An 18703-nucleotide genomic window follows, 5' to 3' on the forward strand; every position below is an offset into this window, starting at 1 on the left:
TTTAGGATAAAATTCAATCACACTCTATAAATAATCCTAAACCATGTTGTTTTAAATAATATGGGCCATGTTGTTATAAATAATACCTTTTCCATAGTAGTCTTTAACAATGTTAGACACACAGCATTATTTCCCTTTGCTCTTAAGATTGTCTTTGATGTCTTGTTTGCAAGGGAGGAAAATATGGAAAAACTCTAAATTAGACATCTAACAGATATTTCTCAATATTTATAATCCATAGGTTATCCTGCATTACTTGAAAAGAAAGAAAATTATTCTCCTTATTGGTTTTAAAGAGCTAATTAAAAAAATTATTTGAGTTAAGTGGTCTTGGCAATAACTTCAGTAAGTGTATTTGGAAGAAATAGGCAAGTTATTATACAGTGTGCAAAAATGTATTTTGCCATCTGTTCAAATTTATTTCAAGTGATTATCCTAAACCCAAAAGTGTATCCTAAAACCCAGAAAAATTAAAACCAAACCCACGTTTAACTTTAATCATTTTCTTCATTCTAAATTATTAGTACTAATTAATACCACGTCAAAGCTTTATGGACTTCCCAGAAACAATTCTCAACTTGGCTGAGACTAAACTTATCTCCTATTAGAACCCTTTGCTTGGTGTTTAAAAAATAAATGGCTATAAAGTAAGGGGAGAAAACATTTAAGACTAAGGACAAAGGACACACTCAGATATACTTCTGGACTCAGATGTACCCCTAGAGAACTGTAAAGATAAAAATGCTAATTATAGTACATGTAAACATCTATTCAAATTGATAAAGGGCAAACATAAAATGATAGAATGATGTTGTAACAGTCGTCTCCAGACAGGAACAAGTCTTGCTGTTGTAGTCACAAAGCTAAATTCAGGCAATGATGATCTCTCTCTGCTGAAAAAAGAGAAGACTATTAAAAAAACTTTGAAAATAGGAAATAAATCTAAAAATTGAATCACACCATAAACTGATCTCTAATTTTTCTAAACATTAAAAAAAAAGTCTATTTAAGGAAGGATCAAAATCAAAGTCATAGACACATTAAAAAAAAAAAATCAGCTTTGGCTTCCAATGATTTTAACGAAACTTCTCTGCATCAAGCCTTAAAACATTAAGCTGCAAAGATCACAGCTCTACAACATGGCAATGATATAAAATTTTTGGTTAGGAAATGTAGTAACTGACCAGAAAGTAAATTTTTATAGAGAGGTGGGTAGGCAAAGTAATTTGAAAAACTCGTGAATTCCAAGATATTATATATAAAAATGAAAGCAAAAACAATTATCTTGTTTCCCAAAGATTTTAAAGTAATTGCAAGTTATATCTAATTTCCTTAAACTCCATGATAATCATTTCATTCTTTAGTCACACTACATAACATAAAATTCCGTACTAAGCACAATGATTAACAACAAAAATAAATAAAAAGGAAAACATCAAAATAAGACAATGCTGGGTATACAAGGATGACTCATTTTGGATGAGGGAAGATGAGTGGATGGATGAAATCAAGTAACAGAGAAGGGATTAGGAAGGAGTATAATAAACTGATACCCAAAAAGTAAAATAAAAATGCTTTCATTTACACTAATGAGTAACATAAAATACTTATAAACTGCAAAAAAATTATTCACCAAATTAGAAAATTTTCTATTAAACGATGTTTTCATTAGAAATTACTGAGCATGGCAATCACGTTCACCAAGATTTCTTTTGTCCTTAAGGGCTTTTAGGTAGCTATTTTGGAAGATTATCTGCTGTCATCCGATAGGTATATAATGATCAGAGAGAAAAAGAAACTCTCTTCTCTAAAAGCCTGTCTGTGTACATACTTTAGAGAAACTAGCCAGTTCAAGAAATTACTGAGAACAAGGTAGTTCCTGAGATCTGGGAAAAGGAAACTTTCTTTCTGCCTCACAAATATTATACATTCATAATTTAATCCTAGATTACATTTCCACTTTTAATTTATAGGATTTTAGAAGAGTAAGAAAAACTGCAAGACCAAAAAGTGAACTAACTTAATTATAGCCAGAATTTCATACGACATGCTTGTTTTAAAAGGCTAAAAGACTTTTGTAAGGGAAGAAAAAGAATCGTACAAATATTTATATATATTTTAGAAGGACTAAAAATAATTTTCTATAATTAGTTGACATATGGGTAAGGGGAAAGAAGAAAATATAGATAATAGTTTATATAATGCTCTAAAACAGCCATTGAATTTTAACATACTAAACAAGCAACTTTTTGCTTTCTTTTTGTAACCCTTAGAGCCAATGATTAGAGTTCCAAGTAAGATTGGAAATACAGTCCCCATAAAACAGTTTTAGTAACAGGAAATTTCCTTCAGTTAAGCTCAGCCATACTGTCTACAAATAATCAGCTAGAACAGTGATGTCTTGTCTTCATAGTAAACTAGTGGTTGATACATTTCATCATATTACAATAAAATAAGCACTACGGAATACTCTGCCATTCCTGCAACATGATTTCAATAAATGCTTGGGCATTGGTTAAATACTAAAATTAATTTTTAAAATGTTACAATTATTCAATAACAGTTAAAATAACACTACTTAAAAGACATAAAATATTGAGTGAAATATGTAAAATGACAACTCAACCATCCCTTGAGGTAATCCTAATCAATCTTTTAACCGATAATATATAATTTCCCTCAATTTTTTCCTGTAAGTAGCAGCTACCTACATTGTTCTTAATCCTTTTTTCACCCCCAACTCAGCCCACATCTGTACTAAAGCAAAGAATTTCTTAGGACAACTATAATTAAAAATGTGTTTGAGTTTTAGGTAGCATATTGTAATAGAAAAAGAGTGTTAAACTTTGAGTTCAGAAGTGAGTGGGAAAGTTATAAGTAGGAAGGAAAAGTGCTAGTGAATACAGAAGTTAATCCATACTTTCCAGGCTGAATGGAATTTGTGCCAGATAAGGCAAGCATTTGGGAACACTATATACATACAAAACTGTGCTAAGACACTTAATCATAACCAAATTGAAGTTGTTTCCATTGATAAGGTGACAGAAACAACAATAACAACAGTTATGAAGAACTGGTGTAGATACAGTAAATTGTTTTAGATTAAAAACTAATATGCCACCAGAGAAACTATAGATGTGAAAGAGACCTTAGAGATCATCTAGTCCAACCTCAGAAAACAGCCCTGGATAAGTTAAGAGACTTGTTTGAGGTCAGAGTGAGTTACAGAGCTGGGACCAAAAGTTAAATCTCTTAACCTTCGTCCAGTACTCTACACTAGGTAATCTTTAGATATAAAAAATTAGTGAGATGGACTAGATTGGTGGCTTTTGGCATTTCTATTCTTACACACTGATAGAAACCAAAAGGCTATTTTACTCCTGAAAGTGACTACAACATTTAATACTCTAAAATATTAATGGCTTAGTAATTGTTATGGAAATTCCACTAAGACTACATGTGTCCTCTTCCATCAGTATTTGTCACCCCATTGGTGACAACAATATTTAACTGTATCAATTGTTTAGCAAAATGGCCCCAATGACTGAGAAGACCTTCAAGAGAGATTTTTGAAAAATTGATAAGAATTAACAAGGGAGGTAATTGTCACTCCATTATTGGAGATGTAAACGTGCATTCATTCATTAGTTCATCCAACAAACATCTGAGTGCCCACTATAAGCCAGGCTTTGTGATAATCACTAGAGATAAAAAGATGAATAAGACATGGTCCCCTTCCTAGAGGAGCTTGTAATCTAGAGGGGAAGACAGACATATAAACCAGATAAATTATAACATAAGTACTTGTAACAGAGATATGAACAAAGTGCTGTATTAAAAGGGAAGGTAAAGGTATGAACTGGCTAATGACCAAGAAGTCTAATTTTGTTCACGAACTACCACATTTACTGTACACACAATCTCATGCTCTATCAATAATTAGAAAGAAGATAGCAACGTAGAGTTAAAAAAAAAAGAAAGTTGGTACTGAAACTAGAATGCCTGCATTCAAATCTAGTCTTTCCATTACTACCTGTGACTTTGGACAAGTCACTCCATGTCTATTAGCTTACGTTTCCTTATCTGTAAAATGGGAATTAACAACTAAGTCAATGGGATATCTTAAGTTTTAAATATGAAGAAATAAAATACATGTAGAGTACTAGTATTTATAAATATATTAATTTTAAAAATTCAATAGTAAAAATCTAATGTAAAATCATATTAATAAAAATATAATTGTGAGCCTAATGAATGTTGCTAATATTTAATCCGCATACTTTGAGACCAAATAGAAATATATTTGTCTTCTACTTCATTCACAGAAAAAATGGCTTAAAACATTTTAATTTTAGGATACTAGAGAATGTAGTCTAGGGAAAATAATTAGCTATTTACAAATTTAAATAAATAATTTCAGTTACATGGTAAGGGAATTTTACAGTAATTTAAAAAATACCGCTAAAATTTCCTAATCAAATTATAAAGCCAAAAATCAGCATGGAGATTTAACTGGCCTTTGAAAGATTTTTCTTTCTTTATAATACCTGTTTGGTGTAAAGAGAAGAAACGTGAGCCTCTGCCAATTTGGCACCTTTCACGACTACTAAAAAGAAAAGAAAACAAACTTACCTAACGAATCAGAATAGCACATAGTCAACATGCAAGAGACTACATAAAATATATCACAGATCTAAATATAGTGAAAAAGTTTTTGAGTACAGTCACTATTTTGACAAAAGGAATTTGATTTTGAAATCTTAAATATGAACATGTATACCAATTTCAAGCCAAAACATTCCTAAGAAACAGTATTATCATCAAGAACATATATATAACTTTAACCCTAAGTGTGGGAAAAATCCACTGGTCACTCCACTGGCAGAAGACTATGGTGGTGGAATTAACAGTTTGTGATTATGAGGACCCAATATGAAAAGAAAGTGATTTTTTTAAATGTGAATTTTAATATAATCACTATAATCTCAGGAGGGGCAGAAACACTTGTAACCGAAAAGATGAATTTTAAAAGATAAATATGTAATCTCCCACCCCCTCATTCTACAAAGAATGCATTTATTTTCTGGAAACTCCTGTATCAACTTTAAATGATCGTGTTCACTTGCCAGAGAAATCCACTTAAAAGTCACAATATTGTTGCAAATGTCAAAGATTTTTATACAAGCATAGGAAATGCACACTTAAAATATCAGACTGGAACACTTACCAAACAGTGTTTTCCTAAAGTAGTATCTATAGTACATTTCTTTATTCATACATCTTCAAATGGTCAAGTTTTCTTTCATACATCCAAAATGTAATGTGATGGTTTTCTTATTCACCAAATGTTAGCTCTACTTGAAGTCTGGTTCCAAACTAATCGGCCTGCTTTTAAATTTTAAGACATCTGTTGAAAATTTATAGGATCAAACCAAACTGAAGTGGTATAAATTTTAAACAGTGGATTGTACATTATTGTAAAAGTACCAGTAACCATTATTATTGAGGCTAAATTAGTGATTATAGCTCCTTTTGTGATAATTGGGGGGGAAGGGTAGATCACCATCTGGAATGGTCTATTTATTTCAATTGTTTTCTTTTGTTTTTTTTTTTCTTTCTTTTTTTTAAATCAAAGAACATTGTCTTGTTTTTGTTTTTTGTTTTTTTTTGTCATTGCTTTTTTTCTTTTCTTTTCTTTTTAAGAGACCATTCCACTTTATTTTAAACATCTGAATGCATAAGGAGTCATATGCAAAGCAGTCATTAACACCGTTATCATTAAAACCCATATGGTAAAATACATACACAAGTCCAACAAAGGTCTAATACATAGTAAAGCCTAAGCATACTACTATGTAATATTATGAATACATAACTTGAAGACTTTAGTTAGAGTACTATGTTATCTATTCATTTTTGAAAACATTCATTAAGATTTTAAATGCAAATTCATTCCTTATTTGGAGTAAAACAAAATTCTCTAAGTTATAACAAGTATTGGTCATAAGTTTTTAGACCTATTCATTAAATTACAAAGAACCCAGAGTTCCGTAATATTCAGTAGAAGTATGTAATAAAAACATTGCATATGTTTCTGGTGTGATGCCTTTAGCAATTGTTTACTGAAATAAAATGCAAACATCAATCTTTCAAAATACAAGATCAGAAGGTAGTTTTCTTCTCTTTTGTCTATTTGTGAAATCCATCTTTATCACATTTACCAAAAATTGTTTTTACAAATATGTAAAAGTACATTAGATAATACTAATGAAACACAGGTCGAGTTCTAGCAAATGCAGATCAATGATCAGTCAAATCATCTTCTCCAAGAACGAGATTCATTATCCTCTTCTTCTTCATCATCATCTTGAAGTAATGAGTCATCCACCATAGACTCTTCCTGAAACTTTAGGTTAAAATGCATTTAGGAATTTACCCAAAAGAAAAAAAAAAAAAGAAAAGAAAAAAGTTGACACTTTTAAATACTGATTTCTCTCAACAGAGTCGAATACAAAAGGTATTTCTATAGCTAGAACATTCAAGAAACAAAGAAAAGCAACCTTTGTCACTCAATGGTTTCTCTGTAGTATCTATTCTATTGCTTGCATCAAACAGGCACTAAAGAATTGTCAAAGTAATTAAGCCTTTGTACATGCCGTTTCTCCTGCCTCTCTTTATTAAATGATACTATTTTCTACATCTACAAAACAATGCTCAACATTTTTTTTTTTTTAAAGAAAACATCAGTAAGTCTTCTTTGACTTACTATAGCACTGGACACTAAACCAGTTAACTTGCATAAAAATCTATCAATATTTTCTATTGTACCTAAACAAACGTTTTCTTTTATAGCATTCCTTCTTTCCTCCATTCCCTTCATAAAGCTTCTCAGACTGCTTTTCAAACTTTTCAAAGTACCTAATACCAGGAGCTCTCCTGCTTTTTCTCCCCATTCAATTCAAACTCATGGAAGGACAAAGGTATAATCTAAAATATAAAATGACAAATCATGTACATGAGTTTCAAAACACACAATTTATTCTTGCATTTGACTATGGATATGTGTAACAGCCTTGAATGCTCTTCAAACAAAATGAAGTGACACTATGAAAATCTAACAAAGGTAAAACATGGAACATTTTATTTCCCTACTTTACCTTTATTTCTTAAGTTCATCAACTTCATCCTACAACTTATTTCAAGATTAAACAAAATAAATGCTTATTTTTAAGTTGTGGGCTTCAAAGGGCTCTCCCACTTCACTGTTCTTATGCTCATGTCTCAGCCATCAGACTAACTGCTGTTACCCAAGAAAAGTGTACTCTTCCACCCCTATCCCTCTGCCCAAATATGTCTCTCAACTATAGTCCCAGTCCCAGCTGTTGGTAATGGAAAGCTTTATTATCACTTAGGGGTCAGCTCCCCTGTAACACCTCCTTCAAGATTCTTCTTGACAGAAATAATCATTCCTTCTTTTGGATTTCAACAGCATATTGTTCAAAACTTTTTTCAGCATATCAGTCTACCTTTTATTATAATTAGTTTCTTTTGTGTCTGTCGCCACCACCCCCCTTTCCAGATTATAAGCTCCTTAATAGGGACCGTGTCTTATTCATTTTTGTGCCTATCAGAGTATCTACCATATAGCAGGCATTCATTCTAGTAAACTAAAACGATATGAATTAAAATAAACCTGAAATGTTAATACAGCAATTGAATAGAATATATACTCTAAAACTTGAAATATGAGATTTCCTGTGGATAAAAATCTAATGAATAATTATTATATTCTAAGAGTAAATGAAAACTGAGTATATATATGATTTTCATATATTCTTTCTGGATTAGCAATCCACAGATCTCATTAATTCAGAAAGTTTAAAGTTGTCTGCATTTATCTGTTATCCCCTGCCTGGAATATGGCTCAGGAATAAAAATTTAATGTTAAAATCACATTTTATATAAAAACGTGAACATTTAAGGGAAAAACCAAGTGGGGGGAAAAAAAAAACATACTTCCTCTTCATCAGGTTCAATTTCTTCTGTTTCAACAGCTGAAATATTAGTTACTGGTTTATTCCATGCCAGTTTTAGATCCTGCCCTTTGAAACGAGCCCCATGAACTGCAGCCTAAAACAATTAAGAACATTGGGATATAAATCATTAATAATTTCTGGAAAAAATGAAATATTACATGATATTTAAATTAAATGAGCTAAACACAAGCAAAGACAGCTGTCTATTAATTTGCTTTGTGGTTCTTTATTTCTCTATTTACTATTTGTTATTATAATTTACTTTTTTATGATTACTTATTTCTAAAATCAGCCTAGTGACTGCCTATTCCTTTAAAAATAAAACAAGAACAATTACTCATAACTGATTAGAGTTATTTCAGTACTGGCCAATATCTGAGAAGAAGAACGTATGTCTACATGTCTATGATATAATAATTGCTATTCAAGGCAATAATCTCAAAGCACTTCAAGATCCTGGATGTAGATTCTGAATCAAAGTCTAAATTAGAATTAACAAACTAAATATATTTTACTGCATTTTAATTCCTGTTAATTTACAAATGGCATATATAGTAACTGTAAACTAGACACTTAACAAAATAATAATTTTGCATGTGGAAAGTATCACATTATTTTTAAATTACATCGCAAATACCATAAAATGTTTGATGTATTATGATTACAAAGGAAAAAACTCTTAAGTTTTCTATTCAAAACTAAAGTGCTTCCTACAACGATTTCAGAATTGCATATGATAAAACTTAAACTTAGCAAACTTAAGTTCTTGCTACATTAAGTTGCTGCTTTGGAAATAGTGCATTCATATTAAAGTAACATGAACTAACATAAATCAATATTAGCAACATACAGAAATAACTCATAGTCACAAAAGATTTATAGCATAATCTCAAAGTATAGCATAATGTGAAATGTAGAAACAATTACATGTTCAATGACATCTGACTATGAGTTGTGTGATATTAAAGTCCCCAGGTATAAATTTTAAATCTGCACACACAAATTTATGATAAATTTAAAAGCTTTCATGCCTATTAAAATGCAGCTCAGGAGTTTTTAGTCCATCTCTTCATCACAACGTCATACAACTAAAAATTTTTAAAGTGCTTATATAGGAGATTTAAGTTCAGAAACAACTTGTAATTTTTTAAGCTGTAACTATTACATAAAAATATATTACTGTAAAGAATTCCAACTGTCTCATGCAAAATGTCTACTCATAAAACTCAACTTCTCATCTAGCCAAAAATGGCAAAAAATGTTAGTGACATTTTCTGTAAATTATTGACAAAAATTTCTGAATCTTTATTTTGTAAATCTCTATATTTAGCACATGCTTCTTCAAATTTATAAGGGGAGCCTACAATTCTCTAATGGTTTCATTTTAAAGTTATTTACAGGATGTTTTTCAAAGCTAAGTATATTTAACTTTTTATTAACTTTGCTTCATCAGAAGCTTTTGGCTATTTGGCTGTGTAAATTTTAAAAATAACTGAATTCTTGCTTTTTGAAGATATAAATTTATTTCATGTAATCTGCAACATAACCTCTTAAAAGTTTACAAAAATTCTTCTGGACTTCCACCCAAGATGGCCATAGGTAAATGCTGTGCTCATCTCCTCCCACAACTGCATCAAAATTATAACTAAATGATAGAACCACCCTTGACAACCACCTAAAGACCAGCTGGACAGAACTCTTGTAATTAAGGATATAAGGAAGGCACATTGAAACTGGTAGGAGGGATGGTGACGCAAAGTGGGTTGGTCCCACACCACTTGTGGTAGTTAAGAATAGGGACGGATATCTCGGCCGCAGAGCTCCCCATTGAAGAGCAATGGGTACCAGGCCCACACTGGGCTCCCAGTCTGTAGAGCCAGAAACTCAGTCCGGGTGGGATAGAGGACTGCTGGAAACCCAGGCATCCTTTTAAAGGGCCTATGCACAGACTTACTCACTCATAAACATTCACTCTGAGTTCCAGCAAAGGGACAACAGCTCGAAAAGTGCCAGGAACATAACAGGGAGGAACTGAATTGCCCCACCCAATTAACACATCCAGTGAAACCTCTTTCGGAGACTAACCTACGTACGGGGCTGGCTTGGTCCCCCACTACAAACTTTCTTAAAATCTCTCAAAGGTCCACAAACCCCAAACAAATAGCAACTGTTCTCAGTGTGCCCTGTACCTCTTGTTAAGTGGCCCAACCCTGGAACTACTGGCAGCTGGCCTCAATTCACAGCATAACCACTCCCAGGTGCCTCCAAACCCAGCACAGGTAGCTACCAACCAAAGATCACTTTGTAGCTCCTACCAGATGACCTCAGGCCAGACACAAGCAGTGACCTTGGCCTACACAGGAGCCCCAGAACCAACACACTAGATGGCCAGCTTCAGACCATACCAGAGCACCACCCAATTAGTGTCAGAAAGGACGCATCTAAAGGTTGGACTTGGCAAGCACCTGAGACCCTCTAAAGCAACTCCCACTCCGTGGGGTCAGTCCCTGCATAACAGCTTGTCTGCTGAAGTCATGGCTGTTCTCACAGCCAGTCAGCTTGACGGTCAATCCCACTCACTGACATGCCAAAAGCAATCAAGGCTCAACTACATCAGGCACATACAACTCACAGAAGGGTCACACCTGAAGCAACTGGCTCAGGTGAACAGGAAGACTGTGCCACTGGGCCTGACAGGGCACTTACTATATAAGGACACTCTGCCAAGATTAGGAGACATAGCAAATACACCTAATACACAGGAACAAAGGGAAGCAGCCAAAACAAGGAAACAAAGAAACACGTGCCAAATGACAACATAGGACAAAACTCCAGCAAAAGAACTAAACAAAATGGAGGCAAGCAATCTACCAGATGCAGAATTCAAATCAATGGTTATGAGGATGTTCAATGAACTTAAGGAACAGATTATCTCAGTGAGAACTTCAACAAAGAGATAGGAAACATTGGAAAGGAGATACAAAACATAAAAAAATAAAGTCAGAAATGAAGAATACAATTAACTGAAATGAAGAATATATTAGAGGGAATCAACAACAGATTAGAGAGAGCACAGGATAGAATCAGTGATTTGGAAGACAAGGGTGCAGAAAATTGCCAAACAGAACAGCAAAATGAAAAAAAAAAATCCAAAAAATGAGGATAGTTTAAGCGGCCTGTGGGACAACATCATTTATAACAACACAGGGGTTCACATCCAGGGGTACAAGAAGAAGAGAGAGAGCAAGGGATTGAAAACCTATTTGAAGATATAATGACTGAAAACTTCCCTAACCTGGAGAAGAAAATAGACACACAAGTCCAGGAAGCACAAAGAGTCCCAAACAAGATGAACCCAAAGAGGCCCAAACCAAGACACATCATAATTAAAATGGCAAAGGTTAAAAACAAAGAGAGACTCTTAAAAGCAGGAAGAGAAAAGCAGTTAGTTACCTACAAGGGGACTCCCATAAGACTGTCAGCTGATTTCTAAACAAAAGCTTTACAGGCCAGAATGGACTGGCAGGAAATATTCAAAGTGAAGAAAAGTAAGGACCTACTACCAAGATTACTCTATCCAGCAAAGCTATCTTTTAGAATCAAAGGAGAGCTAAAGAGCTTCCCAGACAAGAAAAAGCTAAAGGAGTTCATCACCACCAAACCAGCATTACAAGAAATATTAAAGGAACTTTTTTCAGAAGAAGGAAAATAAAAAACACAAATAAGAAAATACTGCCAAGAAAAAAAAAATCTCACTGATAAGGCAAACACATAATAAAAGCAGTGGATCAACATTGAAGCTAGTACACAGGCTAAAAAACAAAAGTAGGATGATCCTATGTAATTACAACAGGAAAGTAAGGGATACACATACACACACACACACAATAGAAGTACAAAATAATGACAAAAACATAAACTTGGAGGGAGGGGGTGAGTAAAAATGGTAGTGACTATAGAATGTGCTTGAACTTAAGTAACCATAAACTTAGACTGCTAAAATTGTAGGTTGGTCTACACGAAGCACTTGGTAACCACAAACCAAAATGTGGTACAACATGTACGGAGGGCAATTTCATGACTATCCATCAAAAATTTAAATGCACACATCCTTTCACCCAGCAGTAATCTATCCGGAATATATCCTATAGTCATATTCACATATGTACAGAGACATGTGCACCAGGAGTATTCACTGCTATACAGAAAAATAATAAAAACAATGCAAAGTCCATCAACATGGCTGATCACAGTTAGTATATCCATATAATGGAATACTTATGCAAAAAATTAATTTATTTTTGGGATAGACAATACATGTTCATGATTTAAGAACTCCAAAGGTTGTGAAGAAGTAAATCATCTTCTCATCTTTATCCTTAGTTCTCAAGTTCCCTGCCCAGAGATTACAAATGTTTTTAGGTGTTCTTCCCAGCAATTATATAATTTGTGGTAAACCTGACATTTTTATTCTCAGACTTATATACAGAGCACATAACTAATTATGTTGGTGTCAGGGAAAATGGTGAATTTTTAGCATGGAGAAAAGGGATATGAAGATGCCTGAGATTAAGTAAAAACCATATAATACAGAATTAACTTGCAAGTATTAGTACGTACGAACTCTTAGTTTATCATTTTCTTTCTACCTACCTACCTACCTACCTATGTACCTACTGTGTGTGTGTGTGTGTGTAAAAACCCTAAGTTCAGAATTAAATGGGAAATGTCAGAAGAAACTTTAAATTTTCTTCATACATATATATACGTGCAAATGTACATGTGTATATGTCTATTTGTATGTGTGTGTATAAATGTATGTATATTTTTTCACTCCCAGCTCTGATCACTGAAAAGGATTAGTGACTGCAACATACTCAGTAGTAATGAGCACCCTTGGTACTCATGTTATGGTCTCTAAATACCTTTGCCCAGTAAAAAGAATCAGAGCTCCTTAGAGCAATGACCAATTCCAGGTCTGGAAGACAAAATGTGTAAGATGAACCTAGAACACCTTTTCATACCAGAAAGCAAGGACACTATCATAACCTATTAGAGTCCTGTCAATAACTGAGAACAGGCGACCAACATCCATGAAATGTCTCAGTGTATGAGTTCATGATTGCATAATACCAATCAAACTACCTCACGATATGAACCTTATTCTGGATTCTAAACAAAGTAAGTAAAAAATTTATTAAAAAACCCAGGAAATGTACACTGTGACTGGGTATTTGATAACATTTAGGGATTACCAATCATTTTTAGGTGTAAGAATGGTACTGTCTTTTATTTTTTTAAGGCTGTAACCCTGAGACATACGCCTATGTGTTTACAGATGAAATGATACAATGACTAAGAATGGCTCTAGAATAAGGAGGGGGAGGGTTGTAGTGGGTGAGACACAGACAAAATGGGCTATAAGCCGGTAATTGCTAAAGCTCTATGATTAGCATATGGAGGTTCATTTTACAATTCTCTAATTTCTATGCTAGGAAATGTAAACAAAAGTCTGTTTAAAAGCCGAAAATTTTTATTCACAGGCTTGCTCCAGTCCTTTGCCTATTTTTTTTATTAGTTTCAGGTGTACAAAACATGATTTACACCCCACACAAAGTGATAACCTCCTGAAGTCTACTACCACTCTGACATCAATCATAGCTATTACAACACCACTGACTATGAGCGAATGTGTGTGTGTGTGTGTGTGTGTACTTAATTTGCCTATTTATTCTTGCACATAGTTATTCAAAGTTAGCAGCCAATTAGGAACTAAGGAAAGAAGGCATACACATAACAGAAGGAAAAATAGGCTGAAGATCTGACAAATGATGTAGTAAGAAAAAAGTATGAAAATTAGTTGTGAGGTGGGTTCCCTATCTTACATGGAAAATGGCTCTGGGAACAATTAACATTTGGAAAACACTGGGTTAAGCAAAATTAAACAAGAGTGTTTACCTTCTGCTTTTTCAAGTCACTTAAATTGTGAATCTGAATGGAATATACAAAATGCAGCTTTTCACAAACTTATCTGACAAGAGAATCCTTTGTAAAGGGAGCTCTTGTAGAAACAATGTTCTGCAAAAACAGCATGGGGAAAACTGACCTAAGGTCAGAAGAGTTAAAGCTGTAATCCTAGTGTACCTTACATTTTTAGTAACCGCAATGATTAAAACTAATCTATAAAAGAAGGCTAAACCAATTTTATTAATGTTCGTAATAACCACAGTATACAATGTTTAGGTAGGAGTTACATTAAAGAACCACAAATTAAAAAAAACAAAAGTAAAATCTAATTTTTTAGAACTTATAGGGAAAGACTTCTTTCCATTCCTTTAACTCTTGAATTCAAGCTCCATGGTCCCTTTCTCACAAGCTTCAGAGTTAGATTTACGAATTCTAGTAGCACAGTGCCCACCACATATAGCAGTACTTAATAAATATTAAGTAAATTAGGAAAAACACACACCAAAAAACTGTTATGTACATGATATGATTTACCTTGGTTGAATTCATTTATACATATTATTCTTGCTATTAATTTACTATTTATTCAGGCCGCCCCATCAACTTCCAACTGTTGATGTTACACTATCCTCTATGACTCCAATTTTGTATTTCTAACTTCAGGTCAGAGAGTTTTAAAATCATCTACTCTTTCTGGTTTCCTATTCAGTTTCCAATCATCTCTTATTCTGGAGAAAAAAAAATCCACAATAATAATATTCATAATAGCTAACATTAAGAGGGTTTACTATGTCCCAGGTACTTAACAAATTTTGAAATAGTGAATCCTCACAACTACTAGGAGTTGAGGTATGGATGTCAAAAATGTACTATTAGTAGAATAAAATTCTCTTCTGATTTAAAAAGCTATATATATATATATATATATATATACACACACACACACACACACACACATATATATACATATATATACATATAAGACCTCTTTGAGTTTGGGACTGATTCTTAAAAAGTGGAAGCTTAACTGTTCCTATTCTGAAATCTTGGTATCTTACAAAGGTATAGAAACAATTCAGAGTAGAAAAAACATTCTAACCAGTCATGGGAAGAGAGTACTTTTTGTTTGTCCTGTTTGGGTACTTAATCCAACTTCAGTACACTGGGGTGGTGCTAAACAAACAAGAAAACAGAAAATTTCCTAACTAACCAGAGTCAAATCATAACCACCTTAACTTAAAGCTAGAAGTGTTCTGTTCATATTATTATTATTCCTTAAAATACTTCAATCTCTTTCCTGGGGGGAGATTTCTCATTTTTCAGTCATGTTTCAATGTCTCAACTACCTTATTGTTATCCTATACTTTCACTTTGAAATACTATGCATCCACTGTTTATAGAAAATAGAGACATTCATTCAATCATCTAGGACAATGGATTAGAAAATAACAAAAAGGAAATATTTGGAAACAAACATTAGCAAAGGTTGACAATTTTCTTTTCTTGGAAAGGTTTATCCTTTATCTTCCTACATTTTGGTATATTTTCCTTTATTTTCCATAATGCTGGTGATGGTAAATGCAATCTTTTTTGTACTTTTTAAGCATTCTTCCTTGACAAAATTAAGAATTGGCACCCGTATGTCAAACACACTAATTTTAAATTTCTAAACCTTACTGTTCCCTAAAACTCAGAAGTTCGAAAACCACTGTTTTAGCTATACTCTGCTTGTATAAAATAAGCTTCAACTTAATTTCCTGTTCTCTTCTAAAATAGAATGTTACAAAATCTAAAGAAATTTTTTGGCTTAAGAAAATGTTTATGGTTTAACAACCTTTATAACTTAATTCAAATGTTTAACATAGCAATGGTAGTTTTCTTTTCATCCTGTTTGGTAAATCCAACTAAAATGGTACTTACCCTGAAAAGGTAACTATCATTAGATTTAACCTAACTTATTTTGTCACTTATTCAACCTTGATGTAATGTAATTCAGTGTTTTACACACACACACGCATGCACACACACCCGAGGTGGAAAAGCAAGACCCAAGAAGGCATATGTCCATAAGCCTTAGCAAGAGCAATATTTCCAAAAATTATTTAAAAGGCAAGAGGTGTTTTTTTCCTCCCTCAGCCAAGTAGTACGCAGAAAAGTAGTATATATTTAAAGTTGTTACTAAACCCACAAACTTGATAATACAGTATTTTAATCATTGGTACAATAACAACTACTATTGTTTGTATGACTGTTTCCTAGAAAACAAATAGAACATAAAGAGATGATATTCAGCTACCTATCTAACATTACGTTGAAAATTATCACTGAAGTCATCATTCAAAAGAAGCTTATTCTTGTATTCAACAATACCTTTGAGAGAAAACTTGATCAAAGATCTATTTTTTCAACATAACACATTTACATATAACTTTACAAGAAAGTTTTAAACTCTCATCAACTATAAATTACTTTTTACTTTCACAAAAGATCTTTAAATGACAGAGAACTCAAAACTAGATTTAAAAAACAGAACTAGGATTAGGAGTTCCTAGACAATAAAACTATCCACTACCCACCCCACTAACCTAGAAATTAGGTTAATCCAGTGCTCAGCTGAACACTTTCTGAGACTTACCAGACCCCCAGTGTTTTATTGGCTACAATGTCCCAAGAACAACTCCTAAGCCCCCAGCAATCTACCACTGTGCTGGCAGGGAGTATTTACTACAGAGAGGATAAATAAATTTTTAGAAGGTTTTCAAAACTTTAGACCACAATCAACTTAAAAGTTCTAAAAACTATCCAACTCTGCCATTCACATCAGGCTGTTTGGAAAACGGTCCAAGGACAATATGGTACATCTATTTCTCTACAATCTTGAACAAATACACAGGGCTAAAAAGGTTTCTATGAATCCCCAACCTTTACACCCATTTTCCTTTTTTAATCTTTTAAACCCAGAATAAAGACAAGGTTGCATCTACTTCTTGTCATTCTTTGGAAACACAATTAAAGATACATAGTGTAAGACAACTATACTAAAAGGACCCTAAAAGCTAGAGCTATATATCATGTCTTGGGCAAAAAGTCACAGAGATCGAGTTGGGGGTATGCTGAACTAGGGACACTTCTTTAGGAGTTGGCCAACACTATTGTTCTGGGCCATCTGAGAAAAAGGATAATGGGAAGTAGGGTGGCCCTATCTCCTGTGAAAGAAAAAAGGAAGAATTCTTGGTGTCTCAAAACAATACAACTTGACATTCAACTTGCTAACTATATATTCGAATCATATCATATTACATATAGGATTGCCTAACTGCTTTAGGACATTCTTCGAGGCCATGAATTCCACTTCATGTGTTCTACCTACCGTCAAACCGTAGTTATTTAGTAAGTTAAAAAAAATCCATTTATATTAAAAATTAAAAACAGTATTTATAAAAAAATTTAAATCTGGATCTTCAATAAATTAGATTATTTATAGTACTTACTGCTTCAGCTTCTGCTCTTGTCTTGAATGTAATTACTGCATGAAGTGAGGAGTCGTCAATCTGACAATCTTCAATTTCACCATATTGCTTTAAATTAAAAACAAGTATTTCCTCCAAATAAATATTTTGAAACATCCAAAATCCTAATGGTTTTTAAAATATTAAAATACCAATAAATATAACGAGAATACATAAATTCACGGTGATTAACAAAGTGGAGAATAATTTTAGTACTTGGTATTGTAAGATCATCCAACACTGTTTACAATTCTACACTTTCTGGAATTAGGGAGACTTATACTTGATTGAACTATTCTTTAAATAAAGGGAAACAATGGTTAAAGACTGAGCTTCCTTATTGTCTTTCTTTTATACTCATTCTGATCCCAGAATATGATCAATTCTTTCGAAAGCAGAATATTTAATCCTCACAATGTTTTGAGTTTTTTAGTACCATTTCCAATTTAAAGATGGGGGAGGGTAAGAGAACTTAAGTCCTTTTATCCAAAGTAATTAATTACCAGGATGAGAATCCAGGTCTTTTGATTCAAAAGTTTAACACTAACTTACTCTGCTTTCACTCTTACTATAAACTCCTCTAGACAACACACTCTTCTAGGAGAACATTTACAAGCTAAACATATTAAATTATGCTTGTTTTGGTTTGTTGGATTTTATTGTTTACATGTGTAGGAGGATTTTTCTACAAATAGCAACCTTTATCACATAAAATTCTAGTCCTTTATATGTCATTACTAATACTGGCCTTCTTTCTTACACAAAAATAAAATTATAATTCCACAATCTCGTTAAATATACACACATACTCCACACAGAAAGTTCTGTAGAGCACAGAGAATGGACTCTAGAATCAGATCCCAGCTCTGTTAAGTTACTGTTCAAAAAGGAGTAAGTTACTTAATCTCTTCATGCTTCCTTTTCCCTATTTCTAAAATAGGCATAATAAAGGTACCTACCCTCATAATCAAACTAATACTGAGTTACATCAGGCACTCAGAATAATACCTCCCATAAAATAAGTGCTCTACAAGTTTTAAACTATAATTTTCATCCACTGGGACCAGTAGCTGTTTCATTTCCAGACCGGCTAGTTCAAGAATGCAATATTAACAGATTAAATTCCATCTTAATAGGAAAAAAAAAACTGGATGGCCATGCAATGTGTTAAATTTTCCTTTAAAGTAATTA

General features: G+C 33.0%; 1 protein-coding gene across 15 annotated transcripts in view; it reads right to left on the reverse strand.

The window, feature by feature from the left end:
- Window positions 1-270: 270 nt before the first annotated feature.
- The window catches only part of RBM26 (RNA binding motif protein 26), a 75820-nt gene continuing 57387 nt past the window's right edge, over window positions 271-18703 (reverse strand). For 10 of the 15 annotated variants that reach the window (XM_033104155.1, XM_033104158.1, XM_033104162.1 and 7 more), the window contains 5 exons: window positions 17495-17581; window positions 8017-8130; window positions 5228-6406; window positions 4548-4606; window positions 271-893 (listed from right to left, as the gene is read on the reverse strand). In XM_033104155.1, the coding sequence (XP_032960046.1) occupies window positions 6317-6406; window positions 8017-8130; window positions 17495-17581 (291 nt within the window). In that variant the 3' untranslated portion in view covers window positions 271-893; window positions 4548-4606; window positions 5228-6316. The remainder of the gene's footprint in view (window positions 894-4547; window positions 4607-5227; window positions 6407-8016; window positions 8131-17494; window positions 17582-18703) is intronic. The other 5 variants (XM_033104154.1, XM_033104151.1, XM_033104152.1 and 2 more) reach the window with 5 other exon arrangements.

The sequence above is a fragment of the Rhinolophus ferrumequinum genome, chromosome 4, assembly GCF_004115265.2.
Source record: "Rhinolophus ferrumequinum isolate MPI-CBG mRhiFer1 chromosome 4, mRhiFer1_v1.p, whole genome shotgun sequence".
Classification (NCBI taxonomy): domain Eukaryota; kingdom Metazoa; phylum Chordata; class Mammalia; order Chiroptera; family Rhinolophidae; genus Rhinolophus; species Rhinolophus ferrumequinum.